The sequence below is a fragment of the Calidris pugnax genome, unplaced genomic scaffold (genome assembly GCF_001431845.1).
Source record: "Calidris pugnax isolate Ruff unplaced genomic scaffold, ASM143184v1 scaffold17, whole genome shotgun sequence".
NCBI lineage: Eukaryota > Metazoa > Chordata > Aves > Charadriiformes > Scolopacidae > Calidris > Calidris pugnax.
This window is the reverse complement of record NW_015090794.1, coordinates 6556518-6583794: the sequence shown is the minus strand read 5'-3', so window position 1 is coordinate 6583794 and position 27277 is coordinate 6556518. Positions and strand designations below refer to the sequence as shown.

The 27277-nt window shown below is 39.6% G+C and overlaps 1 protein-coding gene across 1 annotated transcript; it reads left to right on the top strand.

Moving 5' to 3' along the window:
• The first annotated feature begins 54 nt into the window (after positions 1 to 54).
• Positions 55 to 26839, top strand: LOC106884769 (nodal modulator 1). Its single transcript, XM_014936331.1, has 31 exons — positions 55 to 223; positions 589 to 678; positions 1946 to 1991; positions 2418 to 2518; positions 2642 to 2748; positions 2912 to 2984; positions 3443 to 3595; positions 4223 to 4360; positions 5131 to 5220; positions 5848 to 5953; positions 6355 to 6505; positions 6812 to 6989; positions 7744 to 7885; positions 8783 to 8914; positions 9688 to 9824; positions 10093 to 10180; positions 10917 to 10980; positions 12112 to 12207; positions 14639 to 14848; positions 15128 to 15210; positions 16218 to 16377; positions 16502 to 16628; positions 17260 to 17373; positions 18047 to 18174; positions 18728 to 18869; positions 19706 to 19789; positions 21197 to 21307; positions 23201 to 23302; positions 23517 to 23636; positions 24304 to 24396; positions 25319 to 26839. The coding sequence occupies exons 1-31, from the start codon at positions 95 to 97 to the stop codon at positions 25448 to 25450; spliced, it is 3627 nt and encodes a 1208-aa protein (XP_014791817.1). The 5' UTR covers positions 55 to 94; the 3' UTR covers positions 25451 to 26839.
• Positions 26840 to 27277: the final 438 nt, after the last annotated feature.

Sequence of the window (27277 nt, the reverse complement as noted above, 5' to 3'; positions counted from 1 at the left end):
CCCGTAGGCCGCCGGGCCGCCAGGGGGCAGCACCCGCCGGGTCTGCCCGGCTCTTCCGGCGGCGCTGAGTCAGTGAAGCGGCGGCGGCGGCGGGATGCGGGCCTGGGCAGCGGCGCTGCTCTGCGCGCTGCTCTGCGGCCTGGCGCGGGGCTCCGAGGACATCGTCGTGGGCTGCGGCGGCTTCGTCAAGTCGGACGTGGAGATCAACTACTCCCTGATCGAGGTGGGCGCCGCCGCCCCGTCCCTCCCCTCCTCTCCCCTCGCCTCAGCCGGCCGGGGCCGGGAGGGCCGCCCCTGCGCGCTCGGGCTGCGGCGTGAGTTCAGCCGCTTCGCCTCGGCCGCTGCTGGAGGTGCCGGGTCGCGGCGTGGTGGTGTCGGTAGCAGCGGGGCTCTTCTGTGGGCGTCTCCTTCCCGGCCCTTCGCCGGCTCTGCCCGGCAGGGTGTAGCCTTCTCGCAATCAACCGTTTCCCTGTGAGCCCCCGGGGACACCCGAGTGCTGCTGTGCCCAAAGCGCCGGGGTAGGGAATGCCAGCTTTCAGCCCTGCTCCCCTTTTTTTAAAATACCTTTTTTTCCTTTCTTTCTTTTAGATTAAGTTATATACAAAACATGGTACTCTGAAATACCAGACAGATTGCGCTCCAAACAATGGGTATTTCATGATTCCCCTCTATGATAAGGTAAGAAGCTGGCATACCTGTGCTGTCTGTCAGAGGCAGGAGCAGCCTCCACATCCTCCTCCACCTGCACATCTGCTGGCAGATCAGACATCAACAGCACCAACCCATGAAACGTTTGAATCAGGACATAATTTGGACCAAACGTTCAGCTGTTTATTTTTGTACTCCATATTTTATTTCTCAGTGCTAAGAATTATCATGAGAAAAGGCAGCTTTAGCTGTGGTGTTGCGTTTGTGCTGTTTGGCTGTAGCACTGGGAGCCTGAGTTACTGCCAACAGCCCCGTGCTACCAGCTGTACAAACACTGCACAAAAAGTACAGGATCCTACGGGCTACAGATAAAGCTCTCGTTATCTACCCATAGAAATGAAAATAAATCTGTACGAGAATGTGTTTTGATATGACTGAATTGAAAATAACTTGAATGACTAATTGAAGGTATTAAAAATGTCTTAAGAAAATAATGATACAGGAAGCTCGGAATGTGTCAGAAGTTTTGTGTCTATTTAGACTGGAAAGATGTTTACATTCAAATGAAATACAAGCTGCCCTCAGGTGCTCTGTTTTGCTCATTTAAAGAACTAGTGAACCTAGGGATCAGAAATAGAATCATAGAATGATTTGGGTTTGAAGGGACCTTTAAAAGTCATATTTTCCCAAGTCCTTCACTTCCCAATCTAAGCATTAATGTGCTTTCTAATCTCAGTGAGTTCATTCTTACGTCTTTGAGCCTTTCCTGAAGTTGGATGAATTTCAGAACATATGTGTGGCAGAATGTATGTGGAGCCCATTGATTTAAAGAGGATCTCTGTGTAGATTAATACCCTTTTGGCGCAAAGCTTTTAATAGGATTGAAGTTTTTTTATCCTATGTTTGGGCAGAGTGGTTGAGTAGGAGCTCCTGGTGCAAATACTAAAGGCTGATTTAGAGCACATCTGTTGGGGCAGGTAGAGATAGATTTGAACACTTTCTAACGCTAAGCTGCTTGAACACAAGCCAGGTTTGGTCTGGAAGCGGTTTAAACATGATGATACTTAGTTTTTGCTCCTAGCTGGCTGGATGTGAGCCCAGCATCCCAGCCTGTCTGGGTAGATGTTGCTGCTGCTTTGAACAGAGTATCTTGGGCAGGAGGAAAGGAGAACAGGCCACTTGAATCTTGTGTTACTCTCTGCAGCATGGTGCTTGTGTTCTGACTTTCTTTTTTCATCCTTTAGCTAAATTGAATTTACATCAGTGAATACAGTTATTACTTTTTTTTTATTTTTAGGGGGATTTCATTCTTAAAATTGAGCCTCCCCTAGGGTGGAGTTTCGGTAAGTGCCCTTATGTCTTCTTACAGTAGGACAGTGTATCTGCAGTGTGGAACTTAGATACATCTAACTTGCAGTTAGCAGGAAAAATCAAGCGCTTCTCAAAAGAGATAATCCCTACTGTATGGTTTTAATAACTAAAATGTGCTTATTGTACCAGAGGAAAATAAAGCTATGATGCAGACACTGACAAAGTAACGCATGAGCTGATTTGAAGGAATTGGGGTTCTGACAGAAATGGCTGCAATGGGAGGGGGAAAGAGGATTTTCAACATCAGGATTTGTGGATGCTTTAACTTTGCCAAGGCAAGACTTCCACGACAACATATTTATGCTTGAGTTAATGCATTTTTGTAGAGCTAAAGTAAAATTGCTTCATGACTGCTCTCTCACTAACTACCACACTGTTTCATTGTTCTTCCCCTTCAGAACCAACCAGTGTAGACATCCATGTGGATGGCATTAATGACATTTGCACAAAGGGAGGTGACATTAACTTTGTGTTCACAGGGTTTTCTGTGAATGGAAAGGTTAGACTCCTTTATCTTTATTTATTCCATCTTATGCTAATTTTACTTTCATAAAAACATTCTACTTTGGCTCTGCAAGTTATTTTTATCCACTTATACTCTGGTTTCTCCTCATTTTGACAGGTTCTCAGCAAAGGTCAGACATTAGGTCCTGCTGGAGTCCAGGTTGTACTGAGAAATGCCGGCAGTGACATAAACATACAAACAACTACTACACAGCCTGGAGGAAAGTGAGTGTGGGTGGTGCATACTGTTCATTTATACAAGATTCTGTCAATTCTGCCATACCGACTGGGATTATAGTACTTCTGAAATATTTTTTCTAATGTATATAGAGTCTGAAATGCTTGTGGCTGTTTCTAAAGAGACGTAACCTCTTTTTTTGCCTTACAGGTTTGCTTTCTTTAAGGTGCTTCCTGGGGAATATGAAATCTTTGCATCTCATCCTACCTGGATGTTGAAAGAGGTTAGAGCCTACAAAAGTTCTGGTTTACCTGTTTAGTGAGGGTGGGTCTTCTAGACCTTGTCTTGGTCAACTAGTGGGAGGAAGGGTTTTTGTTAGTGTACAAGGTTAATGGAGTTTTCATAAATTTAATTTAGGTTGTCAAGAAACTGCCTTGTGCAGGCCCAGTTCGGAGATAGTGGAGCCAGCCAGGGAATGACTGGCAAATAAGGTCATCTAATCCTATACATTTTCCAGGAGCTCGAATATTATAGCAGATGCTGGAATCCTTGCCTCTCAGATTGCTTCCTTTCTGAGGAGCTCAGAGATCCTGGCCAATTCCTAAATCAGTGAAACAGGAAAAATACTGTTTTGCAAAGTGTCGTGTTTTGGATAGCCTGTGGACACTCTTTGAGTACTGCTGCTGTAAATGAGATCTAATGCCTCCTTTTGATGAAAATGTATGTGTTTCTGTATTTCAGTCAAACACGGTGGTGCGGGTGACAAGTTCTAATGCTTATGCTGCTAGTCCTCTGATCGTCGCCGGCTACAATGTTTCTGGGTCAGTAAGGAGTGATGGAGAACCAATGAAAGGGGTCATGTTTCTCCTTTTCTCTTCTTCAGTTGCTAAAGAGGTAATGGTATTTCAGTACCTTTTCAATGTGAGTGTGGACATAAATAAGAAGCGTATAAGTAAATTCATAATGCTGTGTTACTCATCTCTGTCCTTCATTGAGCTTGGCTTATAGAGAACATAAACTATACAACCCGTCAAGCTGCATTTTTTGTTTGTTTTTTTTTCAACATGGCCCTTGTAATACAACATTTGTGTACATGCTGAGTGTTCACATCACCTCCATGTAGTTACTCAGATGTGTAACACAATAGCTATCTGTTTAAATGTTGGCAAAATTGAGATTTAAGATCTACATATTTTTCGGACACAAGAAATTAGAAAATTCTTTTAATTTCAACTCTTTTGAACTCTTCGTTATTGTTTTCAACCAACCAGGTTCCTCAACAGTCAGGCTGTTCAGGGGCATAGATGATTAAGACCTGAACTGAAGCAAGCAATGAGTGCAAAATATAGTAAGGTTCATAGCATGTTATTGATCTATATATTCCCTGTGGGTCAGCAGGGTTAAGGGCTACAATTTTAGGGCAATATTTTTCCAGTTACACCTTTTCGCATGTTAAATGTTGGTTAGTGAATGTCTTCCTTCATGAGGATCACACTCTTCCATGGTGAATTATTGCCACAGGATGTTGTAGGCTGCAATATTTCTCCTGTGGATGGATTCCAGTCAAGAGATGAGTCCCTGTCCTATTTGTGCAATGTTGTATCAAAAGAAGATGGATCTTTCAGCTTTCTTTCTCTGCCAAGTGGTAAATACACTGTGGTGAGTAGCTAGAAAGTTCATTGCTTGTTTATCTGTTGGGTTGTTAACTTCTGTTTTCTAAACTAGATCATGTGTAACTTTGTAGCTGTTAAAACAGAAATAGTTGAAATATTTGAAGTGGGTAAAATAATTGGAATAGGAACCTCCAATCTTAAGTATATGAGAGTCAAGTAAGTTGCTGTGATAGGGCTCTGTGGTGTGGTTTCTGAGGAAGGACTTACTTGCAAATCAGGCTCTGAATTACTGAATACATTGGCCAGTAACAGAACCACTCCTGGAGGCTGCTGGGAGACTGAAAGTTCCAGTTGACTACAGCGACTTCATGTGCTTTAAGTTCTCTGTTTTCTTTTTTGCCCATTTTCTTTATTATGTCTGGCTAGTGTGGGAGCATGGGTGTGCACTGCCTAGAGTGACTGTTCTGCATTCTCAGTCTGCATCATCTAGAGTGAGATTCAAACTTCTCTCGTTCCTTTGACTCTTCTAGTGATTATTTGTAAGCTCTTGCACATCTAAGTACCTTTGCTATATTCTAGGTAGTGGGTTACTTTTCTGTCTCTTTGGATAATCCCAATATGATTTCCATCAAACAGATGTGAAATACTGCCTTTATCCTTATCTTCATCCCTCTGAGTTACTTTTTCCAGGAAGTTTGCAGCCCATTTGACCCTTCATAGAGGTGTCTGATGGTGATAAGGACATGGAAAATGGTAAAGGAAGACAATTCTGTCGTCATAGCCTCTTAGGAGTCAAAATAATGTGTCTTCTTTCAGATACCATTCTACAGGGGAGAGAGAATTACCTTTGATGTTGCTCCATCTAGATTGGACTTCCTTGTAGAGCATGATAGCTTACAAATTGAGGTAAGGCATTCAGAGGAAATAGTCTTTTTGTGCCATTCATTCCTGTAAAGTTATAACTGATTTTAGCAGAAAGCAGGTGTATTATGGAAAAATTTCTTTGTAAGAAGTTTGAAGCCATTTGTTACACATACCCTGGAGCACAGCAGGTAGAGGACAATATCTAGAATTGTGCTGCATTTCTGCATTTCAGTCCCTCTTACTAGGAAGAAACAAGATAGGGAAAAGCTGTCTACCATGTTCACTTCCATGTGCATATTGCAAACAGGCAATAATCTTTCAGGTTGCTTAAATTTATTCATTGAGTTTGTCACATCTCTAGGGAAGAGCCTGTAAGTGTGTATGGTTTGCAGAATGCCCTCTGTAATGGCATAGTGATCTGTGGCTTGGGCCTTCTGAACTGTCCTGGTGCAGATAAATTGAGAATCTGTTCTGCTAATTAGGGGAGCGGTATGGCTGGAGATTGATATGTACTTGTGTTGTGATTATCCTGGTAATTTTTTTTCCTAAAGCTGGAAATAAATTTCCTTTATGTGCGTGTATGTGGGGAAAACAGGCAGTGTTGATTGCTGTAGGTGTGTGTTTGCTTTTACTGAGTAAAGGTTAATGTTAACTTTTTTTCTGTTTCAGCCTGTTTTCCACGTGATGGGTTTCTCTGTCACGGGCAGGGTATTGAATGGTCCTGAAGGAGAAGGAGTTGCTGATGCCATTGTGACTCTGAACAATCAGATTAAAGGTATGAAGTGGTCTTGGTCTTTGTTGCCTGTATTAAGCTTAAGTAGAGGACTAGTGTATGAGATGGAATTAAACCTTCAGGATAGTACACTCCTTCTGCTGCAATTTATTTGAAATATTAAACTGGTTTTCATGCAGTTGATTAATTTTGCATTTTCTGGCTTAGATGACAGTATTGGGTGTTTGTTTGTTTTGTTGTAGAAATTTTCTTCTATTTTCTTTCAACCAGATGCCAAATTGTGCTTTGAAATACAGAAATTAAGGTTGGTCTAGTAAGAGAGCATACTGCTCTTTCTTTGTTGTGCAATGTAAAGTATCTTTTGACACATAAGGATAGAGTTAAATACACATAAGGATAGTTAAAAAACGCTGTTTTTTAACTCATCTCTTTACTTGTTACAGTAAAAACAAAAGCTGATGGCTCTTTCCGCCTTGAGAACATAACAACAGGCACATACACAATTCATGCCAGGAAAGAGCATCTCTTCTTTGATACAATTACAGTGAAGATTGCACCAAATACACCTCAGCTAGCAAACATCATTGCAACAGGGTAAGTACTGGAGTCATGACGAAAACGTAATTTGCTGTGTGGAAGAGGTCTTGAAAATGGGTGGTCCTTTCCCGTGTCATGCCCAGTCTTGTGTACTGTTGTCAGGAGCTAAATACTGCTCAAGGAATTCAAGGTAAATAGGACAGCGTGAGTGCAGGGTAGTGTTTTTTCCACAGTGTTTTGCTCAATACTAGTTAAGGCTTAGAGCACCCTCTTAATAACTCTCCCTTGCAAATGGAGACGCAAGGATGTGGGTATATTGAGCAGTTACACGCCGTATTCTGACGGCTGGGCTTTATTTGACAGATTCAGTGTGTGTGGCCGGATCTCAGTAACTCGTTTCCCTGACACAGTCAAGCAGATGAGTAAATACAAGGTAACCATGATGCCTCAAGACAAGGACAAAGCATCACTGGTTACAACAGAAACGGACCCTCACGGAGCATTTTGTTTTAAGGCAAAATCGGGTTCATACAACGTTCAGGTAAGAATGAGCTTCCATTTCTTTGTTGTAGGATTTGAGGTTTTAAAAGATTTGAAACATTTAATTTCTAAAATTTGAGGAGCTGAATTTAGATTTTCCTGGTCCTTTTCTCCTGTTTGCACTATTTAAACAATGCCAGATATTTCCTTTTTTTTTTTTTTTCTTAATAAAGCAAGATTCCCATGCTCCTTGTCCTTTGCACTTGTTCAAAGGAGATCGGGTCATTTGGGGTTGAAAGTTCTTATTTCTCTTTAATTGTGATGTCCCTTAAATTGCTGCTTCTTGTGTATATATTATCCTGTGAGTGGGATAGGTAATGTGTACCTTTCTCAGGTGTCTAAATCATTCCTGAGATTACAGGTCACAGCAGAACCTGTAGCACAACCACTGAATTTTGCATTGTGGGAGATAGTGCAGGCTGGAAGATAAGAAGTGTGTGGTTATAAGGCCTCTAACTGTCTTCATAGATAATGAAATAGCCTAATGTAGAAGCAGAATCCTGAAGCGAAATTCACTCAGACTTTTAAAACTGAGCTGTTTGGAGGACTTTTAGCTCAGTTTTATTGCAGTTCTTTGGAGGATTTTTAATACATAATTTTGCAAACCATATTTGTGAGGCTGGTTTTGTTTTGCCTGGGGCTTATAGTAAGTTTCCATTTTTTAATTTCTGATAACTGTATCGAACTCAGCAGAGTGGGTGTATTTGGACTGGTACCTAAAAGCTGATGATGTCTTGATGTCATATACTCTACAGGTAATTATTCCAGAGGCTGAGACCAGAGCAGGATTGGCTTTGAAACCCAAAATGTTCCCTGTTACTGTTACAGACAGACCAGTAATGGATGTGACCTTCTCTCAGTTTTTGGCGTCTGTCTCAGGGAAGATCTCTTGTTTAGGTAAGCCAGTTTTGAAAGTGAAGTGGAAATGGGAACAGAGAAATTAAGCACTGCATGTGTGAATGCAAGCTGTTTAGATCAAGATACTTGCTGTGGGTAGCCCCGTGAGCAGGTAAGTAAATTAACTTCCAGCACATAGGTAAAGCGGCTCTTTTTTTGGGAGATCTTACAGCCTAATAAAGTACCTTAATAAAATTTGGAATAAAGCTATGTACGTATTTCTAAGACTTGCTAGGAATAAGTATTCTTTTGACTTGTGCGAAAGATAGGTAAGTTCTGGAAGGAAATGCTCCTGGCTGACAATAGGGATACTGTATATCAATCAGAGAAATACTGGAGGCAAAAAAGACATTAAAAAAAAAAAAAGAAAAGCAGTACTTGTACAAACCTGTAGGATAGAGGCTCAGGCTGTTAACAGAAGCTTGCAATCTCTGTTCCCTTTCATAGCTTTTTGTCTTTATTTTTGTCTAAGGTCCTCTCTCCTGCTATTTTCCTTGATTACCCACTGATTTCAGCAGTTGGTGATTGGAACTTGACTTTTGTCATTTTACCCCTTCCTTTTTCGTCTCTGAATTGTCTCTGCACTTGTTGTTTTGTCTCTCAGGGGTTTTCTGGACCCTGTAGTCTCTGCATAGCAAGGTGGACCCAGGGATTTAATGTTGGCCTCTGGTTGTTACTTGCCATTCAATAAAAGAATATGATTAACAGTCTCAAACTTCCTGAAGAATACAAAAAAGCCCTGTGATTAAGAAATAAGACTTTTAATTGGAAATGTTCTCTACTGGAAGAGAGTAATCATTTGAATCTTAGTACACATGAAGCTTGCTCGGAGTGGGGGTTTTGGAGGCAAAGCTGGAAAGCTAGAATGAGTCTCATTTTCTGCTCTTTTCTGCACAGATGCTTGTGGTGATCTAATGGTGACGTTACAGTCTGTGAGCCGCCAGGGTGAAAAACGCAACCTGCAGCTCTCTGGAAACAAGGACTCAGTGGCTTTCACATTTGAAAATGTGCTGCCTGGCAAATACAAAGGTAGGATTGTGGGGAACTGCTTGACGTGTTACCTTAGTAGCTAAATCTGTGACTAAATCTGTATACTTCTGTTGTAATGGGTACTGTTTACAATATGCCCAACATGGAACTACTTCTGAAACTTGAGACAATCTGGAAAAATACTATATAACAATGGATCAAGTTTTCTTAGTCTTTTATATTTAACCTTTTTGTCAGATTACAGGTAACTGCTCCCCTGAGTTTTAGGGTCTACATGGCTGGTGGGAGGAAACAAGGCTTCATTGTAAACGGACTTGTCCCAAGCCTAAGAGCAGGGGCACACCCTCATTCTTCTGCTGACAGAGTCCGCTTACAATACATGTTTTGACCAGCCTGCCTTGGCCTACTGTGAAAATAAATTGTTTTCCAGTGAAAGGTGTAGAAGGAGTATATGCAGATTGCTCTTTTTATACACGAGTCAGGACATCTTTCTGCCAGGTGAAACTGGAGTTAGGTTCTGATGTTCTTTGGGCTTCTTTGACTATCGCAATGGTAGTGCACATTGCAGAATTCTCCAGGGTGGCCAGACTTCATTATTCCTTTTTATAATAGCTTTTCTGTTGTGAGAGGTGCTGGATTCTTGGTGATCCTGCAGTGCTGTGAGCCAGGTCTGTTACTACAGTCATTGTATATCTGGCTTTGAAGATTATTGCCAGGGAAGTTAGAGTGATAGAAGCCTTTTATACCACAAAACTTGCCCTGAATCACATAGTTTTACATTACTAAAATGCTTTGTGTGGTGTGTATTCTAGTAAGCATTGTACATGAGGACTGGTGCTGGAAGAATAAGTCTTTGGAGTTGGAAGTCATGGAGGAAGATGTTTCGGGAGTAGAATTCAGGCAAACTGGATACATGCTGAGGTGTTCTCTTTCTCATGCAATTACACTGGTACGTAGGTAACAAATTTCCTTGTATTTTTTTAATGAGCTTGTGTAGGTGTTGTGCTTGAAATCAAGGCTTTCTCATGCCTCTAGGGAGTCGTATAGCACAGCAACATTGATGTTTAGAGTGCTTGTGGGACTTGTCTCTTGGATTTGGTAAAATTGTCTTGAGTTGTTAGTTGTTATAAAAGAGAAACGTTAATGTATCTTTAAGCAAATACTGTTTTCATTTTATTGTTTGGTAGTTAATAGTGAATTGTGCTGTGGCTTCACAGGAATTTTATCAGGATGGAAATGGACCAGAGAATGTTGGTGTTTATAACCTGTCCAAAGGAGTTAATAGATTCTGTCTTTCAAAGCCAGGTAACACCTCTAAAATGATAATTTAAAAAACAAAAAAGAATCAATTAACTATTCTGCTGGGAATTTAAAAAAAATAGTAAATAAAAATATGTTGTGGTTTCTGAGAGGCATTGTTTTATTTACATCTGTATGTAAATGCTCTAATTTTTTAGAATTCTACTATCGGTGAAGGGCTTTGATCTTTGATGGATGAAGAATGCATTAAAATAATTATGTTCATATGAGTTCTATTTGTCACTCACATTAGAATAGACTGATTTTTGATGGATAACTCTTAAAAGTACTACAGGGTTATCTGTAACAGGAAAAAAGAATGGTTTAGAATCAGACTTTTTTTTTTCTCCTCTTAATGTCTTAGAGCTAGTTCTCTCTTATGGCCCCTTAGCAAAAGAATTAACAAATGTGCATGGTTTTGATTCAGTTTTCAGCTTTGAACATTCTATCCTTAGAGCCAGTGGTCTCATTCACAACATGATAATACATTATGTTTATCTGTAGTGATGCCTAATTGTGTTTTATATCAGTGTACATTAGAAACAATGCATAGCTTCCAGTAGTCATTTGTGACTGAACAGAGGTGGATTTAACTTACAAGTGTCTATGTGAAAGGCAGTAGATATATAGTCAAATTTTGTAATTGTTTCTATACCTTAGGTCTCATGTGATCTTGAGAATTCAGTCAACACAATAAGCTTGAGTTTTTTCAGTGGATCATTCTTTGGCTTAATGTTTACAGGTGTATATGAAGTGACCCCACGTTCCTGCCACCAGTTTGAACATGAGTATTACACTTATGACACGTAAGAACAAAATATGGTTTTGATCTTATTCCTATCATTATGCTTTCATAAAGCTTCCTTCTGCTGCAGCTGCTTGCTTTCAGCAATTCAGGATATTTTGCTGCAACTGTCTCTAACCTATAGAGGGAAGCTTTAGCAAAGTGTATCATATGTCTTCTCTTGCCCTTCCTAGTCCTAAAGAGAAAAAAAATCAACTAATGATAGGCTTTAAAGATGCTTTTACTACTTTAAATGGATATTTGTTTCAGCTTTCTCTGTTTAATGTTGGTTTTGCTTTGTAACAAAGCAGAGGTATTTAAGTGGAAACTGTTGAACATTTGTGACAGCTGAAATGCAGAAGATAGGATAGTAGGTTTTCTAAGAGGCTTGTACCACCACTGTACGTCCCTAGTGCCATGACTCTGTAGTGTTTTGATTCTCCTCCCCTAGTTTTTGCAAGTTGTATAAATATTTGCCCTGATAGCAAGTTAGCAGTGCTGATCTTCCTATGTCAGCCATATTTTATCAGTTATTTATAGGTTATGGTCTGGCAATTGTGCTTAATGGCTCTTTGCTTCAAAAAACAGGATTTCTGCTCCAAGACTACTTCTAGTTCATTAACATGGCAGAAAACAAATTCAGCATTCAAATCTGATTCTTTTCTGCCGTGTTAGTGAATTAGAAGTGCTTCGAAGACAGACGTGCTAAACGTGAGAGGCAGCACAAAGTGAATGAATGGATAGAAGCAGAAACCCTCTTTTGGCTGCAAAGCACCGTTAGACTTGGGGCGTCTTGGTGAACTGGGTCTAGTATGACACACTTTGGAGTGTCCTTTTGCTGTGTGTAAAGGTATTGTACATATGAAATCAATCAAATTAGCTTTAGCTTGAGAGGAAGTAGGAGGCATAAAGGAAGGAATTGATTTGGGCAATATCATGCAGTGGTTTGGGGTTTAGAACTGGAAAATGCTCGGTTTCCAATATGCCATTGTCCCAGCCTTACAGCCTTACTGTGTAATTTGTATATCGTCTTTTATAAAGCACTTCAAACTTAGAAATGGGAGCACAAACTGCTAAATAAGATTTGGTTATTTTCCTTATTTCCTTTAGGAGGGGGACCCTGAATTAATCTCTTTGTTACTTGGATTTACAGGTCCTCCCCTAGTATACTGACGCTCACCGCAGTTCGACACCATGTCCTTGGCACGATTGTAACAGATAAACTGATGGATGTGACTATTACCATTAAGTAAGAAAAAAGAAATCTTGGGGCTATAAAAAGGGGAAGAAAAAGGCATCTGTCTCATAAAGTTTTACTTTGGTTTTGATGCCACAGTGACTGCTTTCTAAGGGGATGGCATCCAACTCTAGACTGCAAGAAGTTTTTATGCTAAGCTGTGCTCTGAGTTCTTTGTAGATGGATAAATAATTCCCAGACCTCATTTTGAACACTGTCACTTCATTTCAATATTGCCTTTTTCTACTTGTATGTCATGGTAAAAAGGAATGTTTTTCTGAGTTTTTTTTACACTTTAATGAACTGAAATTTCCGAATTCAGAGGGTATTGTTTTAGCTTAGGTCTGAGCTCTTTAGCACTGGCATCTTTTTTTTTTTTTTTCCTTTTTTCTTTCCTCAGAATAAGAATCCACTGCTTTAGAGCATTGTTACTGGTGTGAAGAAGATTATAAAAGAAAAACCATGCAGAGTGATTACACACTAACGTGCCAGTTTATGTTTGGCTGAACAGACAGCTCACTAGGGAGCAGTGATTTGTGAACAGCTTTAATTGTATGAGGTGCCAGATTTGCCTGGAAGTGTCTGATAATGATAAGTGTTTTATTAATGTTCTGCTGATGCCACTTGTTCTAGACTGTGGGTTCTCAAAACTTTTTGAGTGTAGAAAACATCTTTTCAGAGAACAAATTACCTGCAGAGCATTGCCTCGGGTTCCCTGAGTTTAATAAACCTATAACTGCAACTTCTGGGCAGCTACAGCAGCTGGAAAAGAAATATTGAGATATCACAGAGCCAACAGGATTTTGAAAACAGTTTAGGAAGTGAATGTTGTACCGACCTTCTAGGCCAGTTGGGTTTTTTGAGAGTATTAGCAAGGGCTTTGAAGGCAGCTCAGTCTCTGTTCAAGCCTGTCTGAAGCTTTTCAGCCAAAGTCCACTTTGCCATCAACATAAAAGGAACAGTTCTGGATTTAAAAACAAGACAGTCTATGCTTGTGTATCAGATCCATGGCAGTGACCTGTTAGCTTTCAGTTAATAATAAAAAACCCACCAACCCAACCAAAATAAAGCTAATTCTTAACAATTTTTGATGATGGCTTGTTATGTTTGAAAAGTGAGACTGTAGTAATATATTATTAATATAATGAGACTGTGTTCATGTCTGTACAGATTTTTAGTAGTTTTTAAGGCTAAAATTTTTTTGATACATTTTTGTATTGTCTCTGGACTTGCAGAGAAAGAATTTAAAGCCTTGAAGAAACTTAGTGTCATAGAGCAATAGTACCCATTTCTCTTAAAGAAGAAAAAATAGAGTGTAGATGAAGACTGAAGCAAGAGACCAAACCATCCTGATAATCCAAAGTGGTTGTAGGGAAAGTAATCCTGATCATTTCAGTTCACTCCTCGTAGAGAATTTTGCAATGTTCTGCTACAGTTTTTTCAGACTGTAGGAGAGGAGACAGAAGATAAGATACAAAGAATGGTTGGATACTAGAAGAAATTGCTAGGAAAGAAAGAAAGATCAGGGAAAGTGAAATGATATGCATTGTTCTGAGCTGATTTAAAGAACTTGGTTAAACTTAACAATCTGTTCAGTGGACAGTGGCAGGATAGCTGAATAGTTGAAACGTACAGGGCAGATAGGTTAGAGCTCAGAGCTTTTCCTGGGAATTGCCAGCTATTGGAAGTATTTATTTTTTGATAGAAGTTATTTTCTCTGTGTATACTCTGCTCCTGAGAGGTAGACTGAGTGAAAGTTCCTTGTACTGAAAAAATAAGTGAGCTTACCAGTCTTTTTTTTAATTTATTTCTGTATTAAGCTTGTTGTTGGGTTTGGAATTCTAGTCTTTCTCTTTTAGTTTAGGGCTTTGTTAAAGGTACTCCTGCAAACTGGTCCTTTGGCTTAAGACTTTACCACTCCTGCTGGCTTGTCAGTGCTTCTGTGGGAGGTTATTGCCCCTGCAGCAGAGCTGGTGTCTGGAGGTGGTGCAAAATCAAGACTCTGCTACTGAAGCCTAAGCTGAGCCCGGATGCTGGGCTCTGCAGAGTGGCTGAGATGTCAGCATGTGGCACTGGTTCTGCAGTGGGATGCTGAGGCATAGCAGAGGGGAGGAGGAGGCAACAGGGCTGTAACTTCTGGAATGGTTATAGCACGATGGGACAGAATTTGTGAAAGTTGCAAGTAGGTCCCTTCCTGCTATAGGCCAGGTAGGCTACCTGTGTGTAGTCCCTATGAATGAGACTTTCTAGTAGTAATGTTGATACAGAAGTTAAAAGTTTTAGTCATGCTTGGAGTAAATAGCAGAACTAAAACGGAATGGATGTAAAAAAAAATATCGTGGTACTTGTCTGTTGTGGTATATAGGCAGTAATTAATAGATGTAACAATCTCTTATCCCTCCATATGAAAGGCGATGATTTTGTTTCTCCTCCATGTTTTCAGGTCATCCATTGACAGTGAACCTGCCTTAGTTTTAGGGCCCCTGAAATCTGTACAGGAGTTACGTAGGGAGCAGCAGCTGGCAGAAATTGAGACCCGCCGACAGGAGAGAGAAAAGAAGGGTCAAGAGGAGGAAGGAACAAAGCCACCAGTGCAAGAAATGGTGGAGGAACTCCAAGGACCCTTCTTATATGAATTTTCATACTGGGCAAGGTAATACCAAGCTGCAATGGCTGAGGTGTATACTATTTCCACTGAAGAGAATAGTGATATATTCCATAGAGGAAAGAGCTGCTGTATGGGTTCCTGTGCCTATTCATGTTGACTATCAGCTAAATGGAAACTAGTACCACATAATATGAATTTTGTTTAGGTGATATTTTTTCCTTTGGGTATTTAAATGGGTTCTTGGGTCAATAGGCAGTACTCCATTCTACATGAGAGCTGTTAATTCCATTTTTCTTCTGATCATATCTTATTTGTGTTTCATAGGTCTGGAGAGAAAATTACTGTGACACCCTCATCAAAGGAGCTGCTTTTCTACCCGCCTTATGTGGAAACAGTTGTTAGTGGGGGTAAGTATAAATAAAATCTAGTTTGAAAGCAGTAGATTTTTAAGGCAGAAACGTATCCTTATGGATGAATGTATGAATAGCTCTTCAAAGGTAGTGTTAGGAAAGTTTCAACTGCAGCTATTTTTTTGTGCCAGTTTGCCTCTGGAGTTTGGAAGCATGGGTATTTGATAGAAGGTGCAAGTAAAGTTTTTATTATCAGAATGTGCTTCCAAGTGCTGTGAAAGACCACCTGGCACAAGAGGAAGGACTACATTTCTGGACATTACACCAGATTCTCAGAGTTGTTCATATTACTCTCATCTAGAAAAATAGTTCTGCAAAAGCAATGACTGTATTCTCATTTTGGTACCGAATTCAAGTTTCTGTTAAGTTTTGTTTGCAGTAAATTAAAATAATAAAAATACTCCCAACAAAGTAAACATAAAAATTGTCAAGGTTATCATCAATCAGTTGATTCTACTTGTTAAGTCAGTGTCCATCTTGCCCTCAGGTTCCCAAGAGAACCTGCTTCTTTTGAAATCACTAGAAAATGTTAGTTGCCTTTTTTTATGCGCCTCTTTCTTGAGCACATTCTAAATACATTGGAGGGGGGGTGGTGTAAAATTTTACTTATGTCATCAAGCACAACATATGCTGACCTGAATTTGATCTCAAAAAATTTTGTCAAAGCTCAGTGTAATATCAGATAGAAAGGGATGTTGTTGGAATCCTTTCCATGTGGCTGCAGTATACATAACTTAATGAATCCTCAAAGCACTTAGAAGATCCAGAATGTTTGTTTTGGAGATGTGCTTATAGCTTTGGAACTTAGGTATTGATTTTGTGAACGTTCAGATGTCTTAAGGTGTGTTGAGAGGCTGTAGAATTGTGTGGGTTGATTTCTTATTCTAAGGTAAAAGAATATCAACTGATCACTTTGGAAGTAATTAAATTCTTTCTGTAAGGCAGAATAGTGAATGTATTTTTTACTTTCTTGTTTGTCTTAAATCCCCTTTGCAATGACCAAGAGAGTTGTCCTGGAAAGCTGATAGAGATTCATGGAAAAGCAGGCTTATTTCTGGAGGGGCAAATTCATCCTGAATTGGAAGGTGTTGAGATTGTCATTGGCGAAAAGGGAGCAACTTCTCCGCTCATCACGGTTTTCACTGATGACAAAGGTGCTTACAGGTAATTAACAGATTTGTTTTGAACTTTTGGATTCTTTAGTTTAAGTGCGATAGTGACTTGACAATGTGTGTGTGATACCCAAGTGCTTTTTTAAAAATGAGTTCTTTTTTCCTTTAATTTGAAGTGTTGGCCCACTCCATAGTGACTTGGAATATACAGTTACTGCTCAGAAAGAAGGATTTGTTTTGACTGCAGTGGAAGGAACAGTTGGGGACTTCAAAGCTTTTGCTCTTGCTGGGGTGACGTTTGAGGTAATTTCTTAACATTTTGCAATCTGAATGAATAAGTGTGTGCAGTTAGAGCTAAACAGGCAAAAAAATTAACCCATGTGTCCCAACCAAACACAAATGAGCGTAGAATTTGGGGATAGTTTTGTCATGGGGAAACAGATCTCAGTGGATGAGCTTAGTTGCTCAGTTGGATGAGCTTCTGCCATGCAGAAGATTTTACAAGGTTTATAGAGTGAAAGTTAGAGCCTGCAGCGCAAAAGACTGGCTTTATTTGCTTTTGTAGAGTTGGACCACCTTCTCTTAGTGAGTTTTATCTCTCAAGGTGATTTTTTCATGTACATTCCAGTCCAACTAGTGCCTAGTTTCAGTCTTTGCGATACTTTGCTCTGGCTCCCAGGGTGTCCTGTGAAGTGATTGAAAATGATTGTTCTGGTTGCACATGCTATGTGCAGCTGTGGCTGCCCAGATGTTGAGAACACAAGCTTCTGCAGTCCTCAAGTCCACATCTTGCAGGATGCAGATGTGACTTCTGCTTGCAGCTGAGCGCTCAGAGCCAGCACATCTGTACACTTTGTAAGAGGCTTTTGAATTGAACCCTACTTCGTAAAGCAGCCCTGGCTTACACTTAAAACTATCGCTTTTTCAAAAATAGATCAAATCAGAGGATGACCAGGCTCTTGCTGGAGTTCTCTTGTCTCTCAGTGGAGGGGTGTTTCGGTCCAACCTCCTCACACAGGATAATGGCATGCTGACTTTTTCCAATCTGGTAAGTTGAAAGACTCTTCTGACTGTTGCTGCATGTGTGATGCTGTGTTACTTTGTCCTCCAAAACAGGGATGCTATTGGCTCGCTTCAGTGGCAGGGGAATGTATGGTCTCCTTTGAAGTCATTACCCACAACAAGAGATGTAGGTCCCTCAGAGTGGACAGCACTTACAATCTTAGCAAGTGAAAGATGTGAAATCTAACCTGGCAAGAGATTTCTCTCCAACAGGAAGTAGATAATGTTGATTGATTTCAGTTACTAATTTGTGGTCTGTAGACATGAAACAAGCCAATTTGTTGATGATCGTTTGAGAGTCTTTAGAGGAAAGAAATCTAATTAGATTATTGATATGTACATGTGTGTAGACATGCCTGAATAGTTTCCTTGCAGACTTCTTTCTCTCTTGGTCACTTTTGCGTCCTCAAGATCTTGCAGTAAGATTCTAGGGCCATAATTATCTTTCCCTCTTCAGACTTTATCACCTGCTGAAGTTCCATTGGTTCATTGTCCAACATGCTCCCTGTTTTTCAGTGCTCCTGTTTTCTGACCAGTTTAACCTGTGGTTGGGACAGAGAACTTTACCTCCTTAGGGAGCTCTTGCAGAAACATAACTCTGGAGTTGGTGAATTTTTGTGTCACTATCAGTAAACAGCTTGGTTTATCCCTCTTTGCAGAGCCCTGGGCAGTATTATTTTAAACCCATGATGAAAGAGTTTCGCTTTGAACCATCATCACAAATGATTGAAGTGCAGGAAGGACAGAATCTTAAAATTCGGATCACTGGTTACAGAACAGCTTACAGGTCAGTAGAGCTGAAGTGTTGTGCAAAATGTGTGTTTTGTCCCAATACACTTCTGTTCTGGAAGTTTGGAGGGCACTTTTGAAGGTGCAATTTAACTTTATTATGCTGTAAGTACTTCTTTTAGCCTTTTCTCATGCATGTGGCTAAGCCCAGATGGCAGGACTGTCAGGAGAAACATTACTATGAAAGAACTGTGTCAATGGCACTGGAAGTGGCTTGTGCTATGTCCAGTGGGACGGGAGAAGACTATTCTAGGGACAGTAGACCACATTCAGGGATCTGACTTCAAGATCCTTCCTTTCCTTGCCCTCTGGGTAAGTGCTGCTGTTCAAGGTCAGGTAACTTGAATTCCTGAAGTTGTGCTCTGAACTGCAGCTAATTCTAATGCTTTAAACAGTTTAACATACACATTATAAATTCCCCTGTTATTCTTCATGCTATGCTAAAGATATTAAGTACTTTTTCCATAAGTTATAACAATAAAATGTCATTAAAATGTGCATTAAAACAGCATCTACGCATCTGTAGCAATTGGTTCTTTTTATACTTCTAGCTGTTATGGCACAGTTTCTTCTTTAAATGGTGAGCCTGAGCAGGGAGTCTCAGTAGAAGCTGTGGGGCAGAAGGATTGTAGCATCTATGGAGAAGACACGATAACTGATGAAGAGGGCAAATTCAGGCTACGTGGCCTTCTGGTAAGGATAGAACCCTGTATGTCATTTACTTTTATGTTAGTGTGACAATGGAGCAATAAAATGTGTTTTATTAATTAGCTACCGATTTCTGTTTTCCCATCACATTTGCTAGCTCAGATTCCCTTGACTCTCTTTGTGTTACATTATCTTGTAGTGAACATTCATTCTAGTAAAGGGGGAGAACACTTTTAGTGTGAGTCTGTGGGTCTTGGTTCCGGCATCTTGTGATGGTCTCCCACAAACACCAAACAGGTCCCGTGACGTGACAGGAGCCCCTGGTCAATGTGCTGAATGTGTCAGGTGTTAGAGCAGGGCCTTTCCTTAGGCAAAATAATTTGGAGAAGCATTTAGTTTCTTTTGTGAAAATACTGTGACAGCTTATTTTTAGCAGGATATTGGGTGTATGTATGATGGTGATCGTGCAGCATGTTTGTGAAAGTAAGCTGTTCTTCAGGAAATGTGGAAGCTGAATTTCTGTGATGACAATGTATGGAATAAGCAATTATGCTGAAGTAGAAAGCAATGTTTGATCAGGTTTTAATCCTGTTTAATATTTTTAATATTTTCTTTCTAGCTATAACACTTCACAGCAGATGATTTATTTTAATTCTGTCATATAATAAACTAGGGAAAGTTCTGTGATAGGCCTTTTATTTGCTGGCCATAAACACCCCTAATGGTGTTACTGAGTTTTATTTTCTATTTGGGATAATGAAAACTTTAACTGGATAGAGTTAGATTTGTTTGGGTTGTGTATCTTAAATGAAATCTCTATGTTCTAAAATTTAAGTACGTATTACTCAGTTTTGGGATTTATCATTGATTGTTGCTTTTAGCCTGGTTGCGTGTATCATGTCCAACTCAAAGCTGAAGGCAATGATCACATTGAAAGAGCTTTACCACAGCATCGTGCAATTGAGGTAATTTTTTCTTCTTTTTTGTAGTATCACTTAAGTATGAAATGTATCTGTCTGGGCATTATGTCTGTTCTATCAGCAGCGATGTAATTGAATGTATTCTGTTTAGACAAGTGGCTTTCAGCAAGTTAGCTCCCTGAATATGGGCCCCATATTGTGTATCGGCACCATAGCTTAAAATTGAAATAAGAAAAGCCCTAACAGTAAACAAGTGAAAAGAATTCTTTCACAGTCACAAAAATTGTAATTCAAGGAACGAGAAAATAAATGTGTAGAATACCTTTCAGCATTTCTTTATGGTGAACAAAGCATTAGTGTCTTGAGGATGTCATAAATTGTCATATTATGCTATATTCTTATTAAGTTATTGATTGATAGATTGTGTTATGCTTTCTTTGGTCCAAATCCTGCAGTCTTGATATAGATTAAATTGTCATTTGGACTAGCAAATCTTTATGAAATGTAATAACAACTTTGAATTGAAAACCATCCTTACAGATTCAGATTAGTTGCCTCACATTTATCTCTTGACATCCAGCAAAGGTTAATTAGCCTTTGTTAGCTGACCAGAACTTTTCAGTGGGAAATGGTCATTATTTGAGCTCAGACACAGGCCTGATCAGGTTGCTCTCCTTTGCAAAACAGAAGGGCAGAAATTTTTCAAGTCCTTAGTGTCTTCTTTCTAAGAGTGCTCGCTCGTTGGGAAAGGGACTTGAAGGTAATGTACTGCAAGTGAGGGCTGGATGCAGTAGCTTACACTAACAGTATCCTGGCCAGCCTGCTGTTTTCTCCAGGAGAGAGAAACATTTAAGGACACTTTCAAGAAAAATCTACAGCCTCGGTGGCACCAGACTGTTGATATGGCACCTGGCTGAACCATAACCTGTCTGTTACTGTTACTATTTGAGTAAATGTCTTTCCTTACTCTGGGGTTCAGATTTAGAAACACAAATGTTTTGTATTTTAAACTATTTTGAAGAATATAGAGTTACGTATTTATGAAGTAGGTTATACTATGATATGAGTATATTCCTCATTAATCAACTGTATAAACATCCCAGCATGGTAATATGCATCTCTTGGCACAGATGCAAAATACTGAGACCAACATTCAGATATCAGATGTAACCCAGCCTCTTCCCAAATAATGCATGCTTCTGATGCTTCTTCCCTCTTTAGTTTAGCTTAATGCCATCAGCCTTGTGCTGATAATGCACAAGTCTGCAATCATGAGCTGTGCAATCTGGAGGAAAAGTACTTGCAATTGGAAAGCCTTCAAGTTTCCGTGTTGTTAGTATAGGACAAAATTAACTTCTTATTTAAAATTATGAGCAATATTTGTGTTGTGCTTGCTGTCCTCTGTTAGTTGTTCCTCTGTTGGTAAAAACATGACTGTATTTTATGTTGCAGGTTGGGAACAGTGACATTGATGATGTTAATATTATAGCATTCCGGCAAATTAATCAATTTGATTTAAGTGGAAATGTAATTACATCTTCTGAATATCTCTCCACATTATGTGTAAGTTCAAGACTTTCATCTTTGTCAAGCATACTTGCCATTGGTTTCCCAATGTTTTTTTACAGGGTCACTGGAAATCGTTCAGTAGCCAGAGTACACATTTAATTCAAATTATGACTCAATAAAGGTGAATTTGAATACTGCATAGAATTAAGATTCCAGTGTTCCTCGCTCCTTTGCTTTAATGTTTCCATTTTTCATGGGAGTATGTTAAAGAAAAACTTTCCTAAATTGTCCTGTTTTGGGGTCTGCTTCTCTGATTAGGGATTCCCTAATCTGATTCCCTGCTCCATAGGGAAGGCAAAACATCAGGGGTGAAATGAGTCCTCTGCATTAATTCTTGACATATCTTCAATTCTTGACATACCTGTCTGCTAGCAACAAGATATCATGTGAATGCAACAATACCATAGGGCACGTGAATTTAAAAGTATGGTTAGAAGAGAGAGTATGAGACAAATAGTAAAGCTGAAATTTTCAAAATTCAAAAGACTGCACTGTGATCTGAAAAAAAAATCTTGCTGAACACTTATGATCCTTCTGGCTCAGAGTGCAAACGCTGGAAGCATCTGCAAGAGGTGTTAGTGTGGTAGGAACTGTAATACCATTGCTCAGGTTTAAAAGCGTATTGAAATGTTACCTACAAATATAAATGCAGTGCCTGGATTTCTTTCAGACTAGTCTGTTATGCATCTCACCTGCCAAGGTCTCATTGCTAAGCTGTTGGGTTTTTTGGGAGACATCCAGAGGATCCAACATTCAGAGCAGGTGTGAAGGGAAAATGTATCACCTTATTGAAGAGCACCTGAGCAAGCTTCCTGTTTTTCTGGGGCAATGTAGACACTTGCAGTTCAGCCTAAGCAAATGGGGATTGCTGTCAAAATGTTGTGTGGAGGTTATCCAAGCCTGTACCTGTTTCATATGAGGTTGGGTCTTGTGTTGCACGTAATGCAGGTGTGCTGTTGATGGGTGCATGTCACCACCCTTGCTTTCAAGGCACAAATTTTTGTCTTTGAAAGATGTGCTAGGATTTGAAACGGACACAAGCGAGCGGTTTTGTGTCTTCGGTCTTGTCCTTTCTGGTTGCATGAGCTTGATGAAACAACCAGAGGTGCTCTGGTGAGCTGTGACTGGAGCTGCAACCGTGGCAGCACTGGGCAGAATCAATGAGAAGTTAGTTGGGTTGTGTGTGCAAGGAGAGATGAGTCTTGGCAAATACCTGATCCAGAGGTTTACAAGCACTGGTGGAGATGCTAGAAGGCCACTTCAGTCATCCACAAAACCCACCACTTTTCTTACAGTGTACCCCACAGGAGGTGCAGTGGCTGATAAATGTTTGTGTGTACTGGCAGCCTCACGTAAGGGGGTGCTGCTGCCCCTACCAGCCTTATTCGACTGTGATACAATCCTCTCTGAATTATGCTGGTTTCTGAGGAAACTGTGTTTGCAGAGGATTTCAGGCCTATTCTGTAGCTTGAGGATGTCTAGCTTGTTAAATGAGTGTAGAAAAATTGGAATCAAGCAAAATGACCCTATCAGAGAAATAGGAACAACCTCCAGCTGCACATTCCTGTGAAACTGCTGGGATTATTTAAAAGAATTAGTCAATTCTCATTGATGCACAGCATAGGCTACTTTTAATACACTAGATGCATGAAAATGTCAGACATCAATTGTTCGTAAGTTATTTCAAGTTCTTAAAAAAGACTGTTTCTGTGACTTCATGTCCCAGATTAGAACAATTCCTGGTGTTCTTACTGAACAACTTTCTGTTTATAAAACACATGATGAATTTTGAAGTGCTTTTCTCCCTTAAGAGGTGGGATGTCTTAACTATCTATTGTGGTGCAGGCTTAGAAATACCTGGTTTGTGCTTTCTTCTTTCCCTTACAGGTGAAGCTCTACAAAAGTGAAAATCTTGACAACCCAATTCATACAGTCAATTTAGGCCTATCCCTATTTTTCCATTTCCCACCACTGCTCCGAGATGGAGAGGTAAGAATACTGCTGAATAATTAGCTTGGCTCACTTTATTTTTTTTCCCCTAAGGACACTGAAGCATTATTTCTGCTGTTCTGTGGTAATGTGTTCATGCTGAAGTGACCAGTGTCTCAGATTTGAAGCCTGTTAAACTGACTTTGGCCTCTAAATCTAATTTTCTCTCAGCCTGCTGCTAATGTTGTAGACTGAGCGTATTTTTTACCCACAGAATTACGTGGTGCTCCTGGATTCTACGTTGTCTAAATCACAGTATGACTACACCCTGCCTCAAGTTTCGTTCACTGCTATTGGATACCATAAACACATTACACTGGTCTTTAGTCCCACTGTAAGTACAAAATACTTAAATGTACAAATGTTCACCTTGAGAGCAATTCCTGGTAGTGTAGCCAGAATGTATTTTGTGGTCTTGCCCAAACTATCTATTAATATAAATGTAAAGAGGTTTCTGAGCGGCATTAAAATGACAGTGAATTTGGATTTGGCCACATCTAAGGCATCAGGCAGGGATGTAATAACCTGGTGTATTATGGGAGGCAGGTAAGGAGTTCAAGAAGGAGTTGTAGCTGTGACACTAACTGAACTGAAACTAACAGATGCCAGGGAAACATGAAATGGCAGCTATAAATGATGAAAGAGGCTGTGCTAGTATGGTTGCTGTAGTGTTACCATTGGGATCATAGAGTTTTGGGCAGCGTGTGACAGGTAAATTAAGGCACACCAGGTTGACTGTAAAGTGGAGACTGACCATCAGTGAATTAGCTTTAAAAACCAGAAGACTCCAGGAAGAAGGTAAGAGAGGAATGAAACTGGTCGAGGGGATTGCTTTAAAGTTGAAGGTGAAGTAAATCTTAGAGCAGTACTTAGATGGAGGTCAGATGGGAAGGGCTGGACGTGCCACATGATCATCGCTGACATTGCTTAAAGCTGAGGGATTTCATAGTCAAAATGACGGTTTTAAAAAAATAATAATCCAGGGTCCTCATTGTTTTCAGAGAAAGCTGCCTGAACAAGATATTGCCCAAGGATCTTACATCGCGTTACCCCTGACGCTGCTTCTGTTGTTGGCTGGTTACAACCACGATAAGGTAGGTCATGGGGTTTTTTGGTCTTATCCAAATATTATCCTATCAATACTTTGTGCTGAGCTAAGTGAGGGTTTGTTGAGGTGGTTATCCAGACAGAGATGGAGTCAGCAGCCACTTTGTGACACATTTCAAGGAAAGCCACAATTTAGCCAAGTTTTTGGACAATTACGTTCCTTTAAAAAAAAAATAGTGTGAAGGTGAGTTGCTGTGCTGTTTTTGAATTTTGTTTTCTCATTTGAGGCTCAAGGGGGAAAAAATCCAATACAGCATAATTCAAATAGCCAGACCCAGTGATAACAGCAATGAAAATAATTATTTTATTGGCTTCAGGAACAATCAGACTGGAAAATAAACTTACAAGTCATTGAATCTGCTCTCTTTAGCTTTACACCCTCCCTAGTGAAAAGGTCTCAAGAGGAATAAAACTATCTTCTGTAGAACCCTCTCTGTCTTTGTTAACAAGCCACGTGCTTCCAGTCTTCTCTGATGTGACTGGATTTCTGTTTTGCTGATAAGAGAAAAGAAATCTGTCTGTACAGTTTGGTTTCCTCTCAAACATGGGTAAGACAGCACAAAATGTGGGATTCACCAGGATTTTCTACACTGTCACTCAAAGTGTCTCGAGGTCATCTTCCAGACTCAGGACTCAACCTGCTGTTCTTGGCCAGATGACTGCAGGAAAAAAAGTTACTGACAATCATTTGAGTTTTTGATTATCAGAAATTTCGAGAAGTTTGGTTTGAATTCTGCCCAAGATTTACTACCATTTTCTGTTATCTTTGTAGACGTGCCATGTACGCAGTAGAGTCTATTTGCCTGGGGATGCATGGGTCTAAAAAATGTTATCATTCAGACGTTACATAACATTGTCATCACAAGCTGCTTCCCATTATTATTTATTTTTTAAATTTTTTTTTCCTAGCTTATTCCCTTATTGCTACAGCTGACAACTCGACTGCAAGGAGTTCGTGCTCTTGGACAGACAGGTTCTGATGCAGGTGGCTCGGAGGATGCAAAGAGACAAACAAAAAAACAGAAGACAAGACGGACGTGAGATGAAAGGAATGATTGCATGAAGTGGTGCTCTGTCAAACTGGAGCCTGAGGAAGCAAAGCCACTAAAATGCATTTCTGTTCAATTTTTGAACTTTACATTTTTGTTGTGCTATGTGAGTGCCATTTGTCACACTAGCTCCATTTTTGGTTGTAAATTTTCTATGGAGTCTATGTTGTAAAGTAATGAAATTAATGCCTCTGTTGTCACTGTGAGTGCATCTCCCATACTTGAAGACAATTAATGATTTTTTTTCTCTTCAGTGAAGCAGACCATGCTGTCTTCCCTAATGATTTGTAAAACCAGTGGTAATAGACTGATTGACTTCACTTTCAGTCTCTAGATTTTGGAATCATTTTTCCTTACCTCTTGAAATACCCATTTACAGAAGCAGCACGTTAGGGGTTTTACTAAATCAGTGGTGCTTGACACAAAGTTTGGGGGGACATCCATGAGCTGGTGAATTATGTCTTTGGCACTTCCAGTTCAGCACCTTGATTGAAGAGTCTGTCATCTGCACAGCTGTGATTTCAGTTCTTATTCAATGATTATGTTATCTTTGATTAAAATCAAGTTTTTGCCCAATGAAGACAAATTCTTATGTCAGGTAAGGCTAGTTGTTGATGTCAGGTAAGTTCTACTGCACTAAGTAAGTACTGTACTACTGCAAAAGCAGTGTTTAAATTTCAGTTTCATGTGCAGTGTGATCTCTGTAGACCTCCAGCATTCCTGAAGTGGCTCCAGCCGGTTGTACTATTTTTTCCAAAGCCGTACTGTGTTGTCAGTGATGCCTGTGTGGCTGTCACATCTCCTGCTTGGGCCACGTGCAGCCTTTTTGCCAACTGATTGATTTATTTATTTTTTTACTTTAAGAAATGTGAGCTTTTCAAAATCTTCAATGTGCACGGTCCCGATAATGTAGCCTGTAATAAATAACTGTTTCTTACAGGCTATCTTTCGATTCTTGTTTGAAGTAGACAGTTGGACATACACAGTTTAAATGTTAATGGGGCTTTTTATTGACAAATAGTATAAAGGTTAATAGAGCTTTTGAAAGATGCACATAAATGGCTACAAATATTGCAAAGACATTGGTACTGCCAGTAAGTGGCAATGTTTCTCTTTTATAGTACTTGAAATAAAGTCCCTTTACATTTAAATATCTAAGCTTACAAACCCTACCATTCTTAGAAATTTGGATGCTAAAGGTTTTATACTTTTTTTTTGTATTTTGCATTAGTTTGGGCCTAAATAATTAAAACTTAATTTGATGATCATTTTCTCTCTCTGAGGGAAATTCTATCAAGATTATAATAAAAACGAAGAATATTGAAAAAGCATGTATGTAGAGAGTTTGAGATGAAGCTCTAATAAACTATCATGCTCTCTACTTAATGACCTTGAATTTTATATTGCTGTGATGAAATATATGGGGAAAAAACAAAGTGTTGTAAGACTTATTATAAATTGTGTATTTTCAATACATCTTTATTTTAAGCTGGTGAATGTAAAGAAAGGTATTACTACTTTGGGGGAATGTATGAGGAAGAAATGCATGTGTCCGTGTGCCTTGAGGGGACTACCAGATGTTCTGACCTCTGAACTGTGGGACTTGCTGATGATTGACCTTAAACATTGAAAATGTTGCTAATAAAAAGAGAAATTTAAAAAAAAAAAAAAGTGCTAATGCTTGCTAATTTAATGCTTACTTCTAAACCTAGGATTTGCCCAGTGTCTCTTCTCAAAATTTTCTTTGCAACACACTGCTGGTCTACTTGCTCCCAGCACTGTGTTTGAGGTTTATTCTGCTTTTGAAGTGTTTATTTCT